General features: G+C 31.7%; 2 protein-coding genes across 2 annotated transcripts in view; one reads left to right on the forward strand and one right to left on the reverse strand.

Annotated features, from left to right (window-relative positions):
* Positions 1–2,682: 2,682 nt before the first annotated feature.
* Positions 2,683–24,710, reverse strand: part of Smp_146430 (putative beta-1,4-galactosyltransferase) — a gene marked incomplete at its 3' end in the record, with an annotated part of 187,582 nt that continues 165,554 nt past the window's right edge. Inside the window, exons 2-7 of the mRNA XM_018789940.1 lie at positions 15,420–15,589; positions 9,306–9,455; position 9,055; positions 8,952–8,982; positions 4,391–4,620; positions 2,683–2,824 (exon numbers count right to left, since the gene is read on the reverse strand). Coding sequence (XP_018655333.1) covers positions 2,683–2,824; positions 4,391–4,620; positions 8,952–8,982; position 9,055; positions 9,306–9,455; positions 15,420–15,579 — 714 coding nt within the window. The 5' untranslated portion in view covers positions 15,580–15,589. The remainder of the gene's footprint in view (positions 2,825–4,390; positions 4,621–8,951; positions 8,983–9,054; positions 9,056–9,305; positions 9,456–15,419; positions 15,590–24,710) is intronic.
* Smp_203880 (uncharacterized protein) lies at positions 16,683–16,841 on the forward strand (the record flags this gene model as incomplete). The annotated part of the gene is made up of 1 exon (XM_018789941.1): positions 16,683–16,841. One exon carries the CDS (start codon positions 16,683–16,685, stop codon positions 16,839–16,841), a length of 159 nt encoding a protein of 52 aa, XP_018655334.1.

Genomic DNA, 24,710 nt, shown 5'->3' on the forward strand with positions numbered 1-24,710 from the left:
TTCTTCAAAGACCTTACCGCCAGAGACGGAACTCTGTGGGATAAGGCGAGGTATGCATTTTTAGGGTCGACCTTTTCTAACTCCACCCCTCCTTGTAGGAAGACAGCATCGCTGTTATGCTAGTTGTCTGAAGGAAACAATTTACTGCTGTCACACCTCTGTACAGTCGGCAGTGCGACTTCACCATCGGACCTTGGGATTGCTGCTTTTAGTCTTACCACTCTTCAACCGACCTGTCTGGCATGGTGGGACCTTGAGGAACGATTGTTCCAGCCAGTATTACTCGATTGGTTCATCACGATAGGCAAGCCTGACAACCACCTCAATGTAGCAGCAACGGTCGAGTTTATGACAAACTAGAATGTAATGAATAATTGTGATGTGTGGGCAAGAATGATAATGATTGGTTGTCTTGATGAGTCAGACATTAGATAGGATGACAGGTGTTATATGTGTTATATATATTCCCCTATCCTTATTATGTATGGACTGTTCCTTATTGATGGACACTTATTGATGGACTGTTATTGATTGACTGTTCCTTGTGTCGGATTTTGGTGTGAAATATATTGACGTTGTGGTCAGCTAATCTCGTGTTCTTGATCTGAGTTCTCTCCTTCTTTCAAGTGTATAGAAACATTTCCAAATCTTTTGAAAAAAAATGACGAACCAATTTTCAATAAACGCGCTTCATTTGAATTTGAAAATCAAGCTCATTGTATAAACCTATTAAAACAACGGTTTGCATATTGAACTATTTAACAAAATCATATCAATGTAGTTTATTTCAGATGAGTAACATCAATACAATGTATTTTTGCAATCATTCTAAATTATTGGTAATAGTATGCTCAATATACTAATCATTTTGAAATTATCATGTTGCTTCTTTCTAGTCGCATTGATAAATCCACATGAACAGTTTGGATCTATCAAGACAAACAACTGAATAGGACTGGTAGTTAATTTGGATATCAATAGAGGTATAACATTTAGCATAACAGAATTGTATAACACTAATGCTAAACATTTTGAAATCCTTCTATTAACTCAAAATTTAGTATAATAAACTTGTTCGATATAATTCGGTCAGAATGAAGAACTACACACAAACTACTACTCAGTTATAAGAATCACTGAATGTAATTTAGTCTTACAGAAGGCCAGTCGCAAGACAGATAACTCATTAGTAATATCTTTGACCGTAACAGTGTGTAACACTGGTCTCAATCCTACTTAGTATAAGAACTCCCTCAGACTGCAGACACATCATGCTTACAGGTGAAAATTAGTGTATATATATATATATATATATATCACCACTGTGGTGTATACTACTTATGTCGACAAATATAAGTAGTATGCATCTCCAATCGGAAGTGAAATGCCTGAGAGCAGAGTGTTGAAGGAATTAAAACTAAGAGAATAATAACAAGAATGAATAAACTATGAAGTTTGTAAGAGAAGACTGATTGAAGGTGTGCAAATGATGTATATAATCAATGATCTTCATATTTCTGCTGGGTAACTGTGTGATCGTGCGCTAAACAATCGATCTGCTTTCCCTACAATGTTTTGTTCACTACATTGCTACTAATACTACTCTGTTTTAACCAATCATTTAAAATATGTATGAACATCAGTGCAATACATAGAGGAAGCAAACATGTATTTACCAAACCATTTCTGAAATTAAACAGTCAAATGAACGCACATTAAGTCTTAGTGATACTCAAGAACTATCTATCTATAAAGTGTTTCTATGATTTTTAACGTCAGAAATAAATTAAATTAGCTTTTTTCAATATTCATAGTTTCCTGTGAAAATACAGAATGACAGTTCTGATTACTTCTAGCAAAAAACAGAAGACATCTGAGAAACACGTATTTAACAATATAGTCAATAATTCAATTGCCTTTTTTAAACTATCCTCCAATTTAAATTCACTTGGTACTGTTTGTTTGAATCTTCTCATTGATGTTTAAGACTGCGATTGATCAGTCTCTTATTGACATATGTACATACTGTGCGTATTGCCTCGATATAGCCTAATATACAAGCATTATAAGCAAAGATGGATAGTGGGTAGCAGTAGAATCCAGGACGCGCATTTCGTCCTATTTGGGACTCGTCAGCTGGTTGTATCTGCATCACAGAGTTGATGTTCAGCTTCAGTCCTAGATATCAATGGGGAGATTCAAACAAACAATACTAAGTGAATTTAAACTTCACCCCATTGCACAAGCGAGTGTCTATCGGGACTCAGTAGCTCAGTGGATAACACTATGGCGTTTGAAACGAAAGGTACTTGGTTCGACTCTCAGAGTGAACATCAACTCTGGGATGCAGGTACATCCAGCTGACGAGTCCCAAATAGAATGAAACGTGCTTCCTGGATTTCACTCCTAGCTACTATCCATCTTTACTTATCCTCCAGTTTGTTCTTACTTCGATCAATAAATATCTAATTTTTTTTCATATGCTTTCAACCACTTTATTTTTGATACGAAGATTTGCTTTTCTCTCCAATACTGTTTTCGATTTTCTTATAATAATTTATATGGAGAAGTAGGGTATTAATTTAAAAGAGATTCAAAAGTGATATAATAAAGTTTTCTCCAAACAATAAAACATATCATGTTTATGGAAGCTTAGACCCAACCTACTTGTACATTAAATTATTATGAATTTTTAGGATGTATATCAATGGAAATCCAATAAATTAGACCATTGTACATTGATTTCGACTGAGTTACAGTATACTTCAAGCTGTTCAGTCCATCACTTTTAAATCGACTCTCTGAAGTTTTTAACAACTTGAAACTAAATGCATTTGAATATTGAGAATTTTGTTAAAAACAAAAACGTAAGTTAATTATTAAAGTTATCATGTTAAAATGTTAATTGTTGAAAACTACATACAATAAGATAGATGAGCTTAACTAATCATAATCTTTAAATCTTAGTCATTATGGTAACTCCTGATAATTAATTCCTGAGAAGTATCCAATCTTCATTTAAAATATATAACTGCGTTATTGTCTCTTACCAGTGAAACCTTATTAGTGAACTGAAAGAGAAAAAAATCACTACTTTTTTTAACTTAACAAGTTAAACAAGTTTTTCGATTCATATAGTCAACTTAGACATGACTAGTGATTTTTGCATCTATATAACCAGTGAAATTCGAGTAGTTAACCAAAAATGTATCAATAAAGTAAAAAAAATAATCTTGGAATCATGCTATTCAATCTATAATAAATCAAAACCTTACTTGACATTACTTCTAAATTTAGGCTCTACAACATTATAGTTTCTCATTTTACATGTTTCTTATATTTCAAATATTTTGCTATTTAGAAATATATATGTTAATGCCAAGTAAAATCAATTCAAATGGAAGATGTAGAATAAGGTGTATAGTTTAAGTAATTTAATACGTAATCATAGCAAAAATGGATGCAGTTAGAAAACAAACACATTAAAGTTAAATTATAAATCAGTGAATCATGATAACACTAACTATTTAACTGAAGAGATAATGACTTACATTGAGTAACGAACTATGCAGTATTTAGGAAAAGAAGAGCAAGGATTGTATCTGTGTTACTGTGATTGATTACAAATCATATCAATCACTTATTGACTTTAGCAACCGATGATTTTGTAGCCTAAGAGAATCCATTCACTAATTCTGAAACACTATACATCACACTGACTATAGTGCTTCTATAAAGTCTAGATAAAAAGCTAATCTCATAAACTTTAGGCTAAAAATAATTATCTCGTACAATAAATTAATAATAATATCAATCATAATTGATTATGACTAAACTTGTTGATGAATGACAGTCAATAGAGCACCTAATGAATATCCATGATATTGCTAAATCTAATTTATTCCATTTGATGTCGTCTTGTATTGAACAAGAAAACGACTGAGGACAATCGAATGTATTTAGGCACAAATTACAGACTATCTAAGTAGATTCTGATAACCATACAGTAAACAGTTAATTCGCAAAATAACAATCAATTGTCTCAATCTTAACTGTTCCTTCTGCAAATATCAGTTCGTCTTCTCTGATTTCATTATTCATGCATTTTCATACTGATTGCGCTTCATTCCTGTTCTTTCCTTATCGATCTTCTGCCAAAATACATTCTATGTCTGACCATCATCATATACTACTTATGTGGATATAAGTGGCCCACACCACAGTCTTACGATTTCAACTATCACACAAATATTAATTTATAAGAAAAATATTATTCAAACAAGTTTTCAAGTAAGATCGGTTTTTAAACAATACTGTTTTCACTCTGCTTGTTTTAAATATGACTTAGAGAATATGGTATGCATATATACATAATTGGTTAATAACGAACCGTTCTGGATTCTTTTCATTCAATTCATCTGTATTATGACTTAATGCATAATAACGACCAATTAATTCATTGATTCGGCTTAAATTATATCCAGATTGTTCAACACGTAATAAAAGATCATCATCTTCACCACCCCATCCTTCATATAAATTTGAAAAACCATTAATCTTAAGATATTGATCACGAGTGAATGTAACAACACCACCAAAAAATCTTTCATAAATTAATCTGTGAAATGAATAATAAAATTTTTATTATTTATTTTTTTACAATGAAATTTACATATGTCTTTAACTAAAACAATTTAAGAATTTTGTATAAACCTCCTCCTCCTGTGTAGCTCTCCTAGGGTTATTGCCAATTCTAAACCCGAATAAAGAAAGTCGAGTTGGAGATGTGATCAGTAACTCTGCCCAGAAGAAAATAAAACTGCCAAAAAAACTCTAACCAGTAAAAACAATTTGTACCATCCAAAATCTGATCTGGAGGTTGAAGGATCTCCATTTACAAGAATTATGAGGCCTCATTGTGAAAGTCGAAATTCTTCTGAAATCAAGAGGCCACTGACCCTTCTAACAACCAAAGCAACCATTATTATTGGTAAATGGAGTTTCTGGACAATGAAGGAGACTGGGAGGACCAGTCAAAAAGCAGTGGAAATGAAGAGATACAACTTGATGGTTCTCACAATAAGTGAAACCCATTGGATGCAAACTAGATAGAATAGATTAGATTCAGTAGAGATGCAGTAGCATCTTGGTCATGAAGAAGAAAATGATTCGTACACACAATGAGTTGCACTGATGCTGTCCAAAGAAGCACGAAAAAACACTGATGTGATAGGAATCTCATGAATCTACAATTTTCAAAGCATCCTTCAAAAAGATGAAGGAGGGGGATCACAATGAATGTTATCCATTATTATGTATTCACTAATAGTAGAAACGACGACGTTAAAGATGAGTTTTACGAGAGGCTGCTGAAACAGAAGGAAATATGGAACAACTATGTGACACAACGAAGAAACTAGCGGGGTAATATTGCAAACCAGAGAGATCGTCCGGGAGAAAAAAGGAAAGACAATCACTGAGTTTCAAGAACAGACCAACGGATGGGTAGAACACTTAAAGGAACTCTTGAATAGACCAACTCCGTTGACTCCCCTGGACATGGAAGCAGAACACACAAACCTTCCCATAGATGTCACTCCACCAGTGACGGAAGAAATCAAGATGGCCATCGGATAAATCAAAAGTGGGAAAGCAGCAGAATAATACAACATAACAGCTGAAGTACTGATGTCAGACACAATGGTAACTGCAAACATGTTTCACGTTCTATTCAAGAAGATTTGAGAGGAAGAAGTGCAGACAGACTGGAAAGAAGGATACCAAGGATATATCGATTTAGCCGTCAGAAGCGGCTAAAATAACTATAATTACCAATGTAGTTTCTACTGTCGAGTGAATGTAACTTAAAACCAAGAATTTCTACTGATTATCTTCAACCATGTGAAATTTATGTATCATTATTACAAACAAGATTTGAACCAGTGTTTTTTTTGATTTCACACACGTTCTTATGACAGAACATTCCAAAAATTTATTCAAAATAGAACTAACTTGTAATTAAAAGTACTTAATGAAGCTGACAAATGTGTTGGATTTGGTCCACATGTATAAATAATTTGGTCGTCTTCTGGTAGTTTATCTACATCATGTAAAATGAAACAGCCATATTCTTTGAATTTGGAAACTTCCAGAAATCCAGCATTTAATAAAGCACCACGATTAAATTTTCTTTCACCGATCTAAAAAGTCAAATAAAATGTATGTATTTAATTTAAAAATTGTTAGTAGTCAACAGACAAACAAATTATAATTTAGCTTTTGAAAAGCTGTTTAGAAAATGACTTTATCTAGGCAGTAGTGATTAGATAAACAATGAGTTCTTGTATATTTTGGGAACGAGACATACATATTCTGAGTCTATAAATCATTTCCAACAGATTTACTGATAGATTTTATCAATTTTAAGGTGATGCCTAAATTCAGAAACAAATAACGGCCAATCACCAAAATTCGATATGGGAACATACAGTGTTGAGATGGTGGAGAAGATTTGTAGCTCAGGTGGGTGTAGCCCATAAACCAACAAAATCCCTCCACTTAATCTTATGCAAACCAAAGGATGAAATGGCAAAAGAAGACAAAACAAACATCATCTACAAGATAAATTGTACCAACTGCGACAAACACTACATCGGACAAAGCGGACGCCCCCTGCATCTTCGCCTACATAAACACCAATTAGCAGTCAAACGCCACAACATTTCTTCACTCATATCAATACACGTGGACAACTACGGACATACATTCGACTGGAAAAATGTGCAGATTTTGGGCAGAGGCAATTCCAAAAACACCAGAGAATTTTTAGAAGCTTGGCACTCAGGTCAATCAGCAATAAACAAGCATATTGAAATCAATCCAATTTATCAACCAATCAAGAAAATTATGCAGCAACATAGGAACAAAGATCAAACCAATAAGAGATACAACCAAAACAAAGGCAGATTTAAGGTCAATAAGAACCAATCAACACCAAGGTGCACAGGACAAGCTGTGAATCACATGTGGAGAAATTCAAACACTTCACTTCTACCCGAAGTTTGTGCTGATGATGTCGTTCAGAAGGACGATGAAAGCTCCACGACCAAACCATCCAGTTCAGAGAACAAACCTACATCAACATACAGTGTTTTTCCCAGTGTTAGTAAATTTAAAATATCTAAGCTGATTGGTGATTGAATACTTTTGTTAACTTGTAAAAGAAAACTAACGTTTCAAGTCTAACAACTGAAGTAGCTCGTACGTTACAAAATAATAAAGGGATTTAACTAAAATCTAAAAAAATATTATAGAATGAAATATATTTGCACTAAGTAAGAACGATAATAATTTCAGAATATAATGAATTCAATGTATTCCATTGAATGGATTATTTTAAATGTAGGAAAATTAAGAATCAAATATTCCAACTTTTTAATTAGAAAAGAAACAGGCTTTTGTTTGTCTACCGTTCAAGGGTTATCAAATCATGAATAAAATTAATCAAAGACTAAGAACAGAATTAAAAAGTACATTGTCCGCTTAGAAACTGGTTCCATTATACACAACACTAAGTTATATAAACAAAAGAAGACAAGTATCGGATTTCTTCCACCTCTAAATGAATATAGAGTATATACTCATACAAAAGCATACACCTCGGATGAACATAAAGACAGAGCTCTACTAGTCTTACTGAACTATTCCCAGTAGTTTCATCTTTCAAGGACAAAGCATCCATCGTAGTAGATAGTACATCACCTTCAAGACACGGAGCATAACGTTGACAAAATTATTGCATTCAGAGTGGTCAATAACCAGTCCAGTTCTATCGTATTAAATTTTACGGAGGCCACATTTAGTTTAATTCTGACCGCTGTATTAACATTGTCAGTGATTAATTTTCAACTGTTTTAATAACAGAATCGAAATAAGCATTTTGTCACCTTCTTACTCCTTGTTTTTAACTGATTGTAATCATAATTGACTGATTCACACTAACACGTCGTTTTCTTTCTACATTTCTGGAAATAAGTGTTATTCTTTTCACAATAATAATACCATCTCAATTATTCTAGAATTGTCACCTTAAATAATAATCAAAAACCTGTTGTGGAAGTTTTATTCTTAATTCCTTTTTTTACATTTAAAATAATCTATTCAATTAAGGACAATTCATTTGTCAGATTGGACATTTTGTTAATGATTAGAAATAATGTTAACTTGTATCTAGGTAAATAGAAAGCAATGGAATACATTGAATTCACTATATTCTATTAATATTATCATTTTTATTTTGTTCAAATTTTGTATGTAAACATTACTATTGACTTAGTTCTGCCTAGTGGTGTAGATGTTTTAGTGGCCTTTAATCTAACTCCAGGTTGATCATGTAAATGATTGTTATTGAAATACACATGTTGTATATTCTTGTTTATAATTATCGACTTAATTCGCATTAGTGAATAATAACGGAATTAAATAAGTAAAATATGAATATGGATTTTGAATATGTATATTTCATGTACTCAGTGATTTGAACAGGGAATCAGGGAGACGAAACGAAGAGTGAACAGAGAGGCAGATTAAAGGTGTATGAGCCAACTCAGTATAATTAAATGTTAATCAATATTTACTGTTAGAACAAAACTAAGATACAACAGATATGTGATGATTGGGATAAGCAACTAACACATACATACAATCATATAAAAGCAGAATTATTAAGTGAATAATTAACATGGTCAAAATATGACTCAAGAAAAGTGAAGCTAGAATAAGCTATGTGGGCTTAACATAAGCGCTGAACTACAATTTGTAAGGACATATGTAGCATTTAGAAGCCTGATGCAAATAATCTAAAATCATAAGCTTGTACATTGATTGGTTTTCAGAATGAATTCACTTTGTTTGAAATCTCTTTAAAAGTATTTATTCAGACTTTGAAATACTTTGACAATGATAACATAAATAATATGTACACTTTTTTTTGTATTAAACGAAACTCAAAAGGTAGATACTATAAAATATAGTATCTGAGTATTTACCACTTACCTGTTCAATAATAAAAATGGTATACGGTATTCTTTGATGTCGTAAAAATCCATGTAAATGATCTGTTAACACTCGTAAATGTTGTATTCTTTTACGATAGGGAATAATAATAGCTGACGACAGACTAGGTGAACAACCTAATGGAGACCATATAATTGGTGTAGTATAATTGATAGTGTTATTTTTCTTATCAATATTATGTCTTAAATTGTTATTTGATTCAATATAACTACTTATTTTTGTAGCATTATACTTGGTATAAAATGATCCAAATACTTGTTGTGGCTTGAAATTTTTCACTGATGAATTAGGTGTAATAAAATCTACTGATTGAGGTAATGTATATTTATATTGTATCTGTGGCCAAAATAATACTTTATTAGGCGTTTTCACGTGACCAACTGAAATATCAAAAAATAAAGAGCGAAATCAACAAACTTCTATTTACAATTAAAATTTAAACTTGACTTCCAGGCATTATCATAGTTGCAAGCGTGAGTCAACTGAAGCTAGACCACCAAGGAAAACCTGGAAGCACTGGACGGCCTATCGTGGGACTCCTCAGCAGTACGCATCCACGACCCTGCTTTGCGAGATTCGAACCAAGGACCTACCAGTCTCGCGCCAGAGCACTTAACCGATAGAACACCGAGCCGGCATCCGATGGTGTTTATGTCTAACTTCAACTGATCCACGAAGTTGAGTGACCGTTCACCAATTGTCTTCAGTGAGTTCCTATCTCACAACAGACGTGGTTTGAACTCCACTGGTCACTGCTTCTCAATAGAACTCCACGATTTACCTCACGAACTCAGTCACTAGTGATCATAGTTATTTGGATTAGTTATTTGAAAAATTTATTCAATATGAATTTATCATGACAACAATGAATCATTCTTTATTTTTGGTAACATGAAACCAATCAATATTAGAAAGAAAATTATAATATGTAGAGAATACATATGTGAGTGGAGAAGCTAAACATTATTAGATGGAATTTGTAGTTGATTGAGATGTAGCATTTTTTTTGTGTCCTCCATCGAATACTAATTGAAATAACTTATCAAGAATTTTTTTAGTCATTGAGACACCTATGAATTCTTGAATATTTGATTTGAAGATTTAAGGAGATTGGTACAATACAAAGTTGATTGTTTTTATTTGAAGAAATATAGAAATATTTAAGTCACTGAACATTTAATCTGTTCTAATATGGAACTCCTCATCTGATTATATCCTTCTATTTGGTGCTGATCTGTGGTATAGAATCACTGTTAGCTTGATGAAATATTCACAATGAAACAGTAATTGTCTTATTATTTATGACGTTTTTCAAGGTAGATTAATGCGGTTCTAGTGAGATCAGTGGAATCCCATCAATAATATCAATGAGTCAATCATTCACCTATGGGATATGATGATTATTGCAATAGATTTCAAATTGAATAAATCCAAATCATTGATCATGACAACAATTAAGCCTGATGAGTTTAGATGTAATCTTTTAAGAGTTTTTAAATTAGGAAGAAAATACTTTCCGATGTCTAATTGCATAAACTAACATTTCAGATGAATTCGGTCAATGATAAAAATCAATTTCCAAAGTCTTAATATTTTTCAAGACCGAAAATTATCATTTACAAATGTCCATACAGTATGACAGTCTAGGTTGTCATCAATTTACTGCCGTAGCTAACTTATGAGATGACTTTTTCTTTTCAAAACTATTTACCCATTACTGAAGAACGTATGTAATCACTGAATAGGATGATCAGTATTTAATTAGTTTACTGATGTTCATTCAAGTTAATGTTAAGTCTGTCTGATGTTCTCTATCGTCTTTTACTTCTCTTCGACTCTTTTGTGTATTGTTTTATACTACTTATTAATACTGAGTAGCCAGTTGTTCCCTTAACAACCACTCGTATGTTTTGACGCAAGTTTATCGTGTATGATTCTAAAATATTTACATATACTTATAACACTTATTGTATTTATCATTGTAATTGCTTTCTTTCAATCCTTTTGTTTGCTTTTGGTTTTGTTCTTGCTTGTTGATAAACTGATATCAAGTTTAGACACAGCTAACAGCTGTCATTTGCACTATCATATGTTGTAAGTGTTCTTCATGTTACTATTGCAGGAAGCCGTTTTTATTTCAAACTTACAGACTCGGTAAACGCCACAGATATCTCACAAGTTGAGGTTTGTAACTACTTTATGTATATTATTCAATAAAGAACAGTTTTTTCCTATACAACTCGTCATTTTGTGAACTTTGATTTCGAATTTATCCCAATTGGGTAATTTCGACGCTTCGATAAATTTAAAAGTTAAACTAATAAAAAGTGAAGACATTTGAAAAAAAGGATTTTTAAGATAATAATTTGGGATTACCTATGAAAACAACTTGCCTTGTGTATATTTCAATCTGTTACATCGTAACTACAAATAAAAAACAAAGTGAGGTAACTCAACAAGTGTTACAAAAATGGTTCATTCAAATGCTTTTCTAAATAAAACTTGTATATCGAATACAATAAAGTTCAGAATACGACCATAACTTAAAGATTAGCAAATCCATTAGAAACAGTTGTTGATGAGATTTTCCTTAATTTACGTATTTACGTGCTTACTTACGCCTGTTACCCCTCGTGGAGGAGCACAGGTCGCCAACCAGGATTCTCCATCCAACTCTGTCCTGAGCAATCCTTTCTAGTTGTTTCTAGTTGCTAATCATCCTTTGGAGGTTGGCTTCCAATTCTTGGCAAAGTGGGTTCTTTGGTCTTTCTCTCGTTCATTTCCCTTCACAATTCCAAGTTAGTACTTGCCTCGTGATACAGTTTGATGATTTCCGTAATGTACGCTCTATCCGCCTACAACATCTTTTCCTAATTCCCTCTTCAAATGCAGTTTAGTTTGTTCTCTCCCACAGTAGCTTGTTGCTGATGGTATCTGGCCAACGGAAACTGAGTATCTTATGTAAACAATTGCTTATAAATACCTGTACTTTACTGATAATGGTTGTGGTCGTTATCCAAGTTTCAACTCCGTACAACAGAACTGTCTTGAAGTTCGTATTAAAGATTCTGACTGATGTTGTCTGACAGTTGCTTGAGTTGCAGATCTTCTTCAACTGTAGGAATGCCGCCATTAATTTGCCAAACCTTTCTTTTAAGTCTACATCCGATCCTCCTTGTTCATCGATGATGCTACCGAGATATGTGAAAGTTTCCGCTTCTTCCAGAGCTTGTTTGTGTTCTATTTCATCATTTTGCGTTTTCCTTTGTTTATACTGAGGCCTACTGACGCAGACACTTCTGCTACACTGGTTGTCCTCACCTTCATTTTTTGGTGTATATGGAATAGAAGGGACAATTCATCTGATGTTTTTTCAAACAATTTTCAAAAAGAATTATGTCCGCACGACTAATAACTAATCGTATATTTATAAAAACATACATTATATAATTCCTTACTGACGTGTACTTTATCTTTTCAAAAAAGAGCTAACTGAACTGTTATCATGAAACGTTTAACAGGATATGTGAAATTCATAGTTTATTTTATTGTGTAGATAAAATGTCAATTAGCAGTTGATTCAATTTTAAAATTACTGTTTTAAATATATAAATCAGTATATTATTTGATGTGTTTCTCCACGCAACCGAATGCAGATTAGCCATACAGATAGATATTCAAAAAATAGTCAATCACTGACATGGTTAGACATCAGCCGGACAAAAGTGTCAACAGTAACAGGCTATAAAACCTGAAAAGTCATGTATTCAGAAGAAGAGTCACTAGAAGTGACTAATTTAACCTTTGTGGAATATTTAGAAAGAGCATTTCCACATAAGTGGAGACTAATGATACCATTCATAATAAAAACGATAGCTTTGCAATTCAGATCATTTCAGAAGATAGATCACCCTATCAAAGTAGGGTTTAATTTGGTAGTTCAAAGCGACTGGATGGAAAACACGGACATAAGTTTCTACCGTGATCCATATAATTCGATAAGTATAAAGCAATAAACAAACACCACACTGGTTAATACTCATTCACTAGTCATTGTATATAATCCAGTCCAGTAGAAGGTCATTCACAACCGGAACAGCTATATGGTGTTATCTCTGATTTTGACAGTGGGGAACTCAAATCGCACGGGTTACATCATTTCTTCAAGACTGCAATTACTTTTTACTGTCAAGCGTTAACTCAGATGGAATCTGTGTTCAAACCATCATCTAATATCTAAACATAATCCACATGATATCCGGTCACTCATACTAGTGGTCATATTGTAACTTAATTAATAGAATCTGACCAAAACTATAGTATAGGTAAACCCCTCAGCAATCAGTTGGCATGAAAGGTAAAGTGTCTTTGCAAATTCGACAACTTGTGTTATGCACTTTTCTATTTTATCTCTCAATAATATCACATATATATTCTCTTTTAGGATTTGTTTGAACAAATTATTTAAAATTAGTAAAAAGAAAGGGAGAACTACAAAATTTGCTGATTATAATAATCTTAACATCGTTTATCGGATATAGTTCATTAAACTCATCCAAAAACGACAAAGACTGAAAATATCACCGTTCTCTCTTTATCTTTTTAAAATTACATAGCATGTTAGGCAATTTAGTAAAGGGTAGATCACACGCTATATATGATCATTGGCTGACTGTACTATCACGGTTTGTTGAAATGATATATTATCGTGGTATTATAATCCACTTATCTTCTAAATCAAACTTACGAGTGTGAATGAGGTTTCAGAAGATAATTCATTTCCAGATTAATCTGTTATTTCACTTTAAAAAAACTGAATGACATTATTTAGTGATTGTGAATATCACAAATAGCACAACCAAATGTTTATGGTATAGATAACTTAAAAATAACACATACAATTTAAAGAGAACATCTTGATTTAATCATTAGAGATTAAATTTAAACTATTAAATTAATGAGTTCAAAAGTTAAAACATCTAGTTTTATCTTTTCATAAGTAGTTATATATGAACCGATGAATCTTTGATATCATGAAGAATTCTTATGTGACTCAAGACAATAGTAGGCTGACTCTATACTGATTATCGGTCAAGAATTTCAATCATTTACATAGTCTATGAAAATGATAATTTTAATCTATTACTGTAGTATACCAATGGTTGTAAATTTCGATAAATCATAACTCGTTATAGGCGTGATATAGTTTTACCGATACTCCACTAAACGTTTTAATAAATGCTTACTCAATTTATTTTTTACAATTAAGTAGTTGTGTTGGATACAGTTTTACAGAAATCGCGATTCTTTCCTACTTAAAACCAAGAGAAAAACATGAATTATTTTTAGGGGGATGATAAGAATCAACACCTTACTGTTTTTTTTTCGAAAATTTTTTCCAAAGAGTTACTTCATTTTCTATTAAATTAACATTGTAAAATTCATCCTGATAATAATCCATTCTTCTACATCCATTCTTTGTATACCGAGAACTCGAACTGATTAAAAGTTGATAGATTTCTCTTGTAACAATATCTCAGTCAACGGTTACTTTCTATCGATTTAATTTTATTGATATTTGTGTACATGGAGGGTCAAAGTATGACTTTATATCAACTTATTTAAAAAACAAATTTATAACATTGTGGTGTAGTCTACTTATATCTATATAAGTAGTATATGGCGATGGTCAGACATAGAATGTATTTTGGCAGAAGACCGATGAGGAAAGAACTGAAATGAAGCGCAATCGTTTGGAAAATGCATGAGCAATGAAATTAGAGAAGAAACAGTGAAGATTGAAACAATTGGTTGTTAATTTGCAAATTGACTGTTCATTGTTTGGTTATCAGAATTTACCGAGATAGTCTGTAATGTTTGCTCAAATACATTCGATTGTTCCCAGTCGTATTCTGTTCACTATAACATACGACATCTAAATTCACTAGTAACTACATCAAGTGGTGAAATGTAGTATCTGTTTATTAATCCAATGAATCATTTGTGAAATCAAGTGGTGATCATTTGCTTGTTTCACTTTATACTATGTATTCATCTGCAATCATTATTCAAAATAGTTACTTTAGACTTAATAATACAACAAATCAATGAGCTGATTTTAATGATCAACCCAAGGTAATCATACTTGTAACAATCATCAAGATACCAGTATAAAGAAGCAATGTTCAAATATTATGAATACTTTGTGTAAAATCCAACTATAATCTATGCACATCCATAGGATGTATTCGGAAAACAGAACAGTGACAAAAAACAGACTTTTGAATAATAGTAATAATAATAAACAAAATATAAACAAAGAAAATTACCCAAATTTACCTCACTGAATGGATTATCAATCGATGCATAATTAATAACAAATACAGGATTATTAGTTTCTTTAAATTTTCCACTCCATAAATAGAATACATAAGTAGTACCAATAAGAAATAATACAATTAATAAACATTTTGATGGTGAATTAATTAATGATGTGAATAACATTTTGATGATTCTAAAATTAAAGAATAAAAAAACAAAGTATATTAGATATAAGAACTTTTGTTTAAATTAGAACGAATAGTTTCACAGTATTTGGGCGCCAAGTTGATGTAAGACATTAAATAGGAAGAATATATATTACCTTGAAAAAGCTTGGATCAGATTGCCAGGTGAAACGTTGGATTTACTTTAAATTCATCTATTTTCACAAAATCCATCGATTTATCTCAAAACGTATGTCAAAAGCTGTACCTGGTAATGACGATGAATACATCATCGGATTCCAAAACGATTGAAAACATTACGTAAAGTTATCTGGTAATCAATTTATTTAGTATAAGGCTGAACCGTTTGCTTCAGACTTTCGTCTAAATTGGAGCGAATAGTTTCACAGTATTTGAGCGCCGAGTTGATTTAAGACATTAATTAGGAATAATATATTTGTAAAATCTCAGCGAATGAATTTGTAGTAAGTCCAACGTTTCGCCTGGCAATCTGCTTTTCCTTGAAAAAGCTTGGACCAGATTTATTTTATTTTGTTTTTTGAAAAGAGAAACAGACCATCCCAACATGAAAGAATACCTAAATAATATGTATCATATCGCATGTATCCATGATTAAATTAATTGATAAAATCACTTATTAATAATAATTTTAGTATAAGAATGGGAGTCCCACAATAGGATGAAACGGCCGTCCATTGCTTCCAGGTTTTCCATGATGGTCTAGCTTCAATTGACTGATGATCTTAACTATTGAAATAATCTTAGTGTTGATATATTTTGTATTCATATTGATAAGGCTTAGTAAACTAGTTCATCAAGTAATAAATTGATATACATACACTAATTTACAAAACAAAATCCCATAAAGTTTGTAGCCTATTATAAAGTCATGTTTTATTTTATGAGATAAATATTATTTGATTAGGGAATAAAGAAACGTGTAACTCAGTAATTTAATTAGATTTGTTTATTAAAACGGTTATAGTCTATTGATTTTGTTTATCTGAATTACTGATCACTTCAATAAATAAATATGACCAGTTTAATGTATTTATATATGATCATTGATCAGATAACGGATCATATTTTTAACGTATATTGATGATCAGGTCGTGGATTTTGTACGTGATGTATAATGTAGTCTTAAACTGCAGTTTTACATTGGTTTTGTCCAGTTATCACAAGGAGCCATGTCTAGTGTTTTTGTTCCGATTACTACTTCATACTTCATTGGAAATTACAATTGTGTCTAGATGTTGAAAATAATGACGAATCAGTAATGAGAGCCATCTTGAAGTAAACTTCTACAATTTTTGAACATTGATTAAAAAATAATTTCAAAAGTTATAAGTTATTGAAGTGTAGGTTAATTTAAAACCAGATGAATCAGCACAACCAATCAGAATGAAAAAAATTAGATGAGAACAAGATAATGTTGAACGATAGAAAATAACAATCCTACGAGATCATAAAAGGATTGAATTTAAAAACTCTGACTGATGAGTGACTGAGGGTATTCGTAATGTATTTAATGATGAATTAATGTGTTGCGACCTCGTCTTGAACCTTTCCGATGTTACTCCCAGCCAGAAGCCTTAATAAAGGAGGGAAATAGAACGTGTGGTTAACAATCACATATCGTAGAAAAGAACTTTTCTAGCAAAACACCAACCTTATAAAATCATTTCAGCCACATACAATTTACTGGAAGTTCACTGAACTTCATATAGAACACTTATAATTTATGATTTATTTATTTGAACACATAAGTTCAGATAGAACAAAGTTTTCACCATAGGAGAGCTGCTGTATAAGTTGAAGGCAGATAAGTAACGTAGTATATAAAAAAACTGTTAATAATAGTAATAATAATAAAAATGAGTGTTATCAAGTGAATGTGAATTGTCTGAATCCTAATGGAAGCGAGCATATTATTTCGTGAAGTAATTGTCATTTCATTAGATTTTTGTGAGGGCTGTGATATTACCTGAGTGCCCAGATTGAGGCAGTTGATTTTTCTAGGGGGACAAACCCGGAGACTTTGACCTAAAGGTCTGATCCACAAGACGGTGGAGCAATGTTAATAGATGCAATTCCATATTGGCTGTTGACCAACAATAGGTTCATACGCCGTTTTGTCCCCTCAGGATACTGGAACCCATGTGCATCATTGGTTTGGAATCAGAGTTTTTCAACTCCCCTAGGTGAACTTTCCGTGTCCACCAACCCGGTTAAAGCACCGGACATTCGCTTTTCGTTCTCTCAGTTTCGTAAACAACAGTAATGCCACGAGAAGGCATTGAGTAGGACTTCCCTGGCAGAGGCTATATACGCGTGACCATGTGAGAGCATTTCGAGAGAGAGCGAAGGCCCTCTACACTCTCGGCCGTACCAGGGCATTTGGGGGCAGAACACTCATAAAGCCTCACGACAAAAGCACAAATTTTCCGGAAGCAGCAATGCTTCACTTGACAACAAGAATAACAATCAATGTAGTTACATGAAATGTCCAAACATAGTGAGAATTCAAGTGAGTAGCTGTAGGAATAAGAAAATACAACCTGACCATGTTTCAGGTAAGTGAAACGTGTTAAACATAAGCCGAGAAGAGAAGCTTTGTTTCGAGAGAAACTTTGTTGTCAACGTTTCATGAAGAAGAAAATACCAAAAACATGCTAGCACTTGCAGTGAAGATGGTCGTGAAAATAGGGTGAGAATTTCATCAATTCACGATTACCGAAATATCCTTCAAAACATAGAAGGCAAAACATAGAAGGAAGAGACTGAGACGAATGTGCAATGGGCTTGTCATGATATCGAGGGAAAGTACAAAGATCAATTTTCTGATAGACTAGAGATCATTGTGGAAGTGTTCAGCGAGAAGGCTGACCATTCCGAAGAGAAACCAGAACGGTGAGACCATCAGCAGTAAATAACTGTGGGAGCAAACCAACCAGCTTCCAGATGGGGAGGAAATTAGGATATGATGTTAGAGATGGATTAAAAACACACTTTAAGAAATATGGTAAAATTTCTCGAAGACATATAGCTTGATATTAAGACTTTTTATTGAAGCATTATCAAAAATGTTTTGATGCTAGAAATTGTATAGTGAAGATATAAAAACCAGTCTAGAATGTTGACTTGATTTTCAATCAAATAGTCTGTTAGGAATCCGTGAAATAACGTAATAAACTAATCACACTACTTTAAATTGTCCGCTTTTTCTTACATGAAGTACTAAAAGTCATTTTTATCAAGATATGATAAACATAGTTTATTCACTTAAAATTCCCACTAGAGGTCAATGACAAATGTAAAGCATTGAAATAGTTAACCTCATTTATATCACAAAAATTATGTTACTAATTCTTTTTATACACTACATCCTCAATGTAGTTAGTTTTACATAATATGAATTACTCCAGATAATACTTCATACAATTTGTGAAGCCTTATTGAGGAATGGTTGTAAATCCTAGAATCTATCTACTCTATCCATTATTAGGTCGTATTAAATTACATTCTTTTCTTGTTACATTATGTTACTTATTCAAATCTACGTTTATCTATCGGGAAGAAAATTATTCTATTGGAAAAGTAAGTACCAAACAATAAGAACTAAATAGTGTGTTATTGATTAATCAGTCTTCATAGGTTGTAACAACCTCAATAAAAAGATACGAATGTAGTGTTTTGTATTACCCTTTAACATAACGATTTATCTATCTAATTATATATATGAAATAAGTATTATACCAGTGATTATTGAATTACATAGGGAGACGAAAATCTAACAGTAGTTGGAATGTATTAAAACGATATTGTTCAATTGAAATCATGAACCAATCAATATCACAACATCATTGAAAACATGAAATCACTCCAACGCCGTTTTTTCATCCTTATATGGGACTACATAAAACTGAACACTCATTAATTCGAACTATTCAATACAACACAAATCATTCCGTCTCCAGTGTAAATAATTAAACTCTAAACCATTAAGTCGGTATCCAACAATGTTAATGTCTAACTGTATTCACTTTATTCACGATATTGCATCACCATCTCACATAATCTTCGATGAGTGACTGATTCACATCCGATATATATTAGTTCCACTGATCATGTATTCTCACTAGAAGTGTAGAAATTCTCTCAGGAAACTATTCATTACAGAGCGCATGATAACTATCAATATAGAGTTGTGGAGATTTCCATATTTTAATTAAATCATGAACCAGCCTTAGTTATTCAGTGAAAAAAATTACCATTAAATTCTTACAAATTACTTTACAAGTAAATGACTTCACTATCACTTACATTTTTCCTGAAATAACATGTTTAATTCATAATATGAATAAAGTTGAAAAAGGGTGTAACATGATATATATAGTGTCTTATTTCGTTGTGACAATTGAAAAAAGGTGTTGTTTGCATTTTCGATCTAGATGTATTCTGTCTAAGTGCACTTTTAATGAGTCAATAAACAAAGAAATTTACTTCCCGATACAATTATTCTACTTATCATTTATTTAGGCCTATAGATTAATTTATGTTTATTTATTTGTATGTGGTTATTATTGAACTACAAATTAATATAATTTGAGTAAATCTAAGATTAACAATTAATACATGTTGAATATACCTGTAGGACCTTCTATTTTTTCAAGTGCGGGATTTATGTGAATAACAATAGTGTTTTTAGTAATGATCCAATTAAATTACACAAAATCATTATTCTATAAGTGTTGAGTTATCGATTATTTATGCCCCGTAAAATGTAGCGTTTCATATACTGTACTACTTCTGGTTAGCGGTTTTTTAGAGAGTTAGTTTCCTACGGGATAGGGTCGCTAACCTCATGCCCAACCCTCCACGTTTATCCGGGCTTGGGACAGGCAGTAGTCCTTGGAGGAGCTACAGGCGGAGTTATATACTATACCAATTGAATTAAAATTTATATAAAATATACTAGATTGCTTAAGCAATCTTATACGATGTATGTGTGTGTTTGCGTGAAGTTGAATATGTCCTCGGACCTAATACATATTACGAAATGGTTCTTCTTTTATTTCATACTATTTTGCTTGTTCGACCATAATTTATGGGGGATTTCAATCGTACATGATGAAATCAATAATGTACAACTGTTGAATGTTTATATCTCAAAATTTCAGTTTCAACGAAATAACTATCTTGTTAACTGGTTGAAGATATCGAACAAAAAATCCTGGACCTAGATTTTGTGGTAACTGGCACTCATTAGCAAAGTGTATCTATAACCATGATGCAAATAAATCTCCTTTTCTTTTATTCAAATTCGGGTCACTCACTTTCACAGTCTTAAACGTTATGACTGAGCTGTTTGGGCCGTTAGTCAATTAATTTAGTTAAACTATAGTTCGATAAAATTCGGTCAGTATTAAAAGATTAGACAAACTTGAAGATGTTCTGTACTCAATGATCAATAAATTGCGATTAAAATAATCAAATGTACGTAGTTCAAATTCTCAATATACCAAGAATTATATGATTGAATTAAATTGTTTTAATCACTAATTAATCAAGCTATTTGGTTAAAGATGGAAATAACTCATTTCTTGAAATTAAACTATTAAGAACTAAAAGAAAAATCAGTGAATATTCCCAACCATGTTTTTGACATGATGTCTTAGGATTACTTCTACGATGAATAGAAACACTCATAATAAGAAATATCTTATAGAAAGAGTATATTTATATAGTTTAAAAATCCTTATACAGTACCCAAAAATTAATGAACATTTAAGCTAACAGTTTTTGATGGAGTTTTGTTCTCTGAGCTGGATAATTTTGGTCGTGGAGCTATCATCGTCCTTCTGAACGACATCATCAGCACAAACTTCGCGTAGAACAAAACTCCATCAAAATCACCCACCTGAGCTACAAGTCTTCTTCACAATCTCAAGTTAACAGTTTGTTTCTAGATAACATACATTATCAGAAGCACTACAGCATTAAGTTAATAATCTATGGTTAAAAATCATAACTGTTGTAAAACTTCATTAGTTTTAAATATATATAACATTATCTAATTGATTGATTTTTATATGGATTTTTTTTTCATTCAATGTAGTAAAATAATTATAGATTTATAGTTTTAAAGTAACTGATAATGAAGTTAAAATTGACTTCTTACGATTTATGGATCATAGTATATATAAGTAGTATATGGTGATAGTCAGACATAGAATGTATTTCGGCAGACGATTGATAAGAGAAGAACAGGAATGAAGCACAATCAGTATGAAAATGCATGAATAATGAAATCAGAGAAGATGGACTGATATTTGCAGAAGGAACAGTTAAGATTGAGACAATTGATTGTTATTTTGCGAATTAACTGTTTACTGTATGGTTATCAGAATCTACTTAGATAGTCTGTAATTTGTGCTTAAATACATTCGATTGTCCTCAGTCGTTTTCTTGTTCAATACAAGACGACATCGAATGTAATAAATTGGATTTAGCAATATCATGGATATTCATTAGGTGCTCTATTGACTGTCATTCATCAACAAGTTTAGTCATAATCAATTATGATTGATATTATTATTAATTTATTGTACGAGATAATTATTTTTAGCCTAAAGTTTATGAGATTAGCTTTTTATCTAGACTTTATAGAAGCATTATAGTCAGTGTGATGTATAGTGTTTCAGAATTAGTGAATGGATTCTTTTAGGTTACAAAATCATCGGTTGCTAAAGACAATATGTGACTGATATGATTTGTAATCAATCACAGTAACACAGATACAATCCTTGCTCTTCTTATCCTAAATACTGCATAGTTCCTTACTCGATGTAATTAATTATCTCTTGAGTTAGATATTGTTTATCTAATAATATTGTCGATTGTCCCCAGTCGTGTTCTTGTTCATTACATTTGTTATTGTTGTTGAAATATCATTATTTGATACTCAAATCATTCTCATTTTAAAGTGTTCTACAATCAATCAATAATTCCAATAATATGAACATATATATAATAAAGATCATATGTATCTTAGGTAAAAATAAAAAAATCTGTCAGTTACTAAGGATATATATATGATTTAGTTATATAATATGGAAAAAAAATGTAATATATAAGTCAATTACATATTATCTTTAATGTTTTTATATATGAATATAACATATATAGAAACTCACATCACGCTTTATTTTTCTTTTTTTTTCCCACTTATATTGCATACAGGAATTGAATGAATAATTGAAAAAAATTTATTGAATTAAAAATTGATAAAAAAAAATTTTTTTTTCATTTTTCTATAATTAATCATTAATTTTATTAATTCATTCTTATTTATATACTATTAATAAACATTACCAACAAACATAATTTATATTCTTATATATGTCACGTACAACTATATATGCAACAGTTTTTCAACGAATAGAAAATTTAACTATATTCTTTTTTTTTTTATAGAAAAAATGTTTGTCTTTTTTTTGAGTCCATTAATAGTAAATCGATATTGAGCACATTGAAAATAAATAAATAGATACATGTATAGATAAACCATTTTGTTTATTCAGTCGGAATTAAATCTTAATCATAGAAAAAAAAACTATATTTTTTTATTTAAAAGGATCAAAACAGAAAACACCTGTGAGTGTGTTACTAAAAAAAAAGAAAAAACTATTGACCATTGTTTGTTTGTCAATAAGGTATTGTCAAATATATAGATTAATTAGTTTCACCTAAATTATTTGATGGTAACCTATTCACCTTGAATTATAAAGATTTTAAATTCAATCTTTGATCAGATAGTAATAATTTACTAATGTGAAGGTTTAAACTTGAGGGAAACTATGGTTTCTTGATTTCTGATAGTTCCCACTCACCTACTACCAACTTATGTGAATTCATAACAAAAAAACTGTCTACATGTTTAAAAGTTAATCTTTACAACTTGTTAAACTTAACTAACTTTTTAAGCAAAGATGGATAGTGGCTAGCAGTGGAATCCAGGATGCGCGTTTCGTCCTATTCGGGACTCGTCAGCTGGATGCATCAGCATCCCAGAGCTGATGTTCACTCTGAGACTCGAACCCAGTAACTGTCGCTTCAAACGCCATCGCGTTATCCACTCAGCTACTGTGTCCTGATAACCACTTGCTTGTGCAATGGGGTGAAGTTTAAATTCACTTAGTATTGTTTGTTTTTATCTTCCCATTGATGTTTAGGACTGTAACTGGTCAAGCTATCGCGAGGCGATACGCACAGTATGCACATATGCCAATAAGAGACTGATCAGTTGCAGTCCTAAACATGAATGGGTAGATAAAAACAAACAATACTAAGTGAATTTCAACTAACTTTTGTTTAGGTTTTTATATTGCCTAAAATTCATAATATCGTTTGAACAAGACGTTTTGAGTTATAGTTAATTTATAATGTGGCCAAACTTTTTATTATTTACTTCAGTATACTAAATTTCAATTAAATTTTTCAAACAGTGGATTTGTTTGTTAAGCGATCAACATTTTCATATCAGTTTTACATTTTCAGAGTGAATTTTACTGGTTACATTTAATTTATCTACTTGATCATTGTTACTTTGACTAGAAGATGCATTTAAAGACAGAACTTCTAATCAATCTCCACAACCCTATATTGATAGTTATCATGTGCTCAATAATGACTAGTTTCCAGAGAGGATTTCTACACTTCTAGTGAGAATACATGATCAGTGCAACTAATGTGTATCGAGTATGAAGCAGTCACTCGTCGAACATTATGTGAGATGGTGACGCAATATCGTGAATAAAGTGAATACAGTTAGACATTAACACAGTTGGATACCGACCTAATGGTTGATAGTTTAATTATTTACACTGGAGACGGAATGATTTGTGTTGTATTGCATAGTTCGAGTTAATGAATGATCAGTGTTATGGAATCCCATATTAGTATGAAAAAACGGCGTTGGAGTGTTTTCATGTTTTTAATGATGTTGTGATAGTGATCAGTTCATGATTTCAATGAAACTTCTAATCAAAGCATTTTCTGTTGACCTCCGTTTTACCTTATCATGTTATCTTTTCTGAGTGGTAATTACGTATTCAATAAAGTCGT

The sequence above is a fragment of the Schistosoma mansoni genome, chromosome W, assembly GCF_000237925.1.
Source record: "Schistosoma mansoni strain Puerto Rico chromosome W, complete genome".
Classification (NCBI taxonomy): domain Eukaryota; kingdom Metazoa; phylum Platyhelminthes; class Trematoda; order Strigeidida; family Schistosomatidae; genus Schistosoma; species Schistosoma mansoni.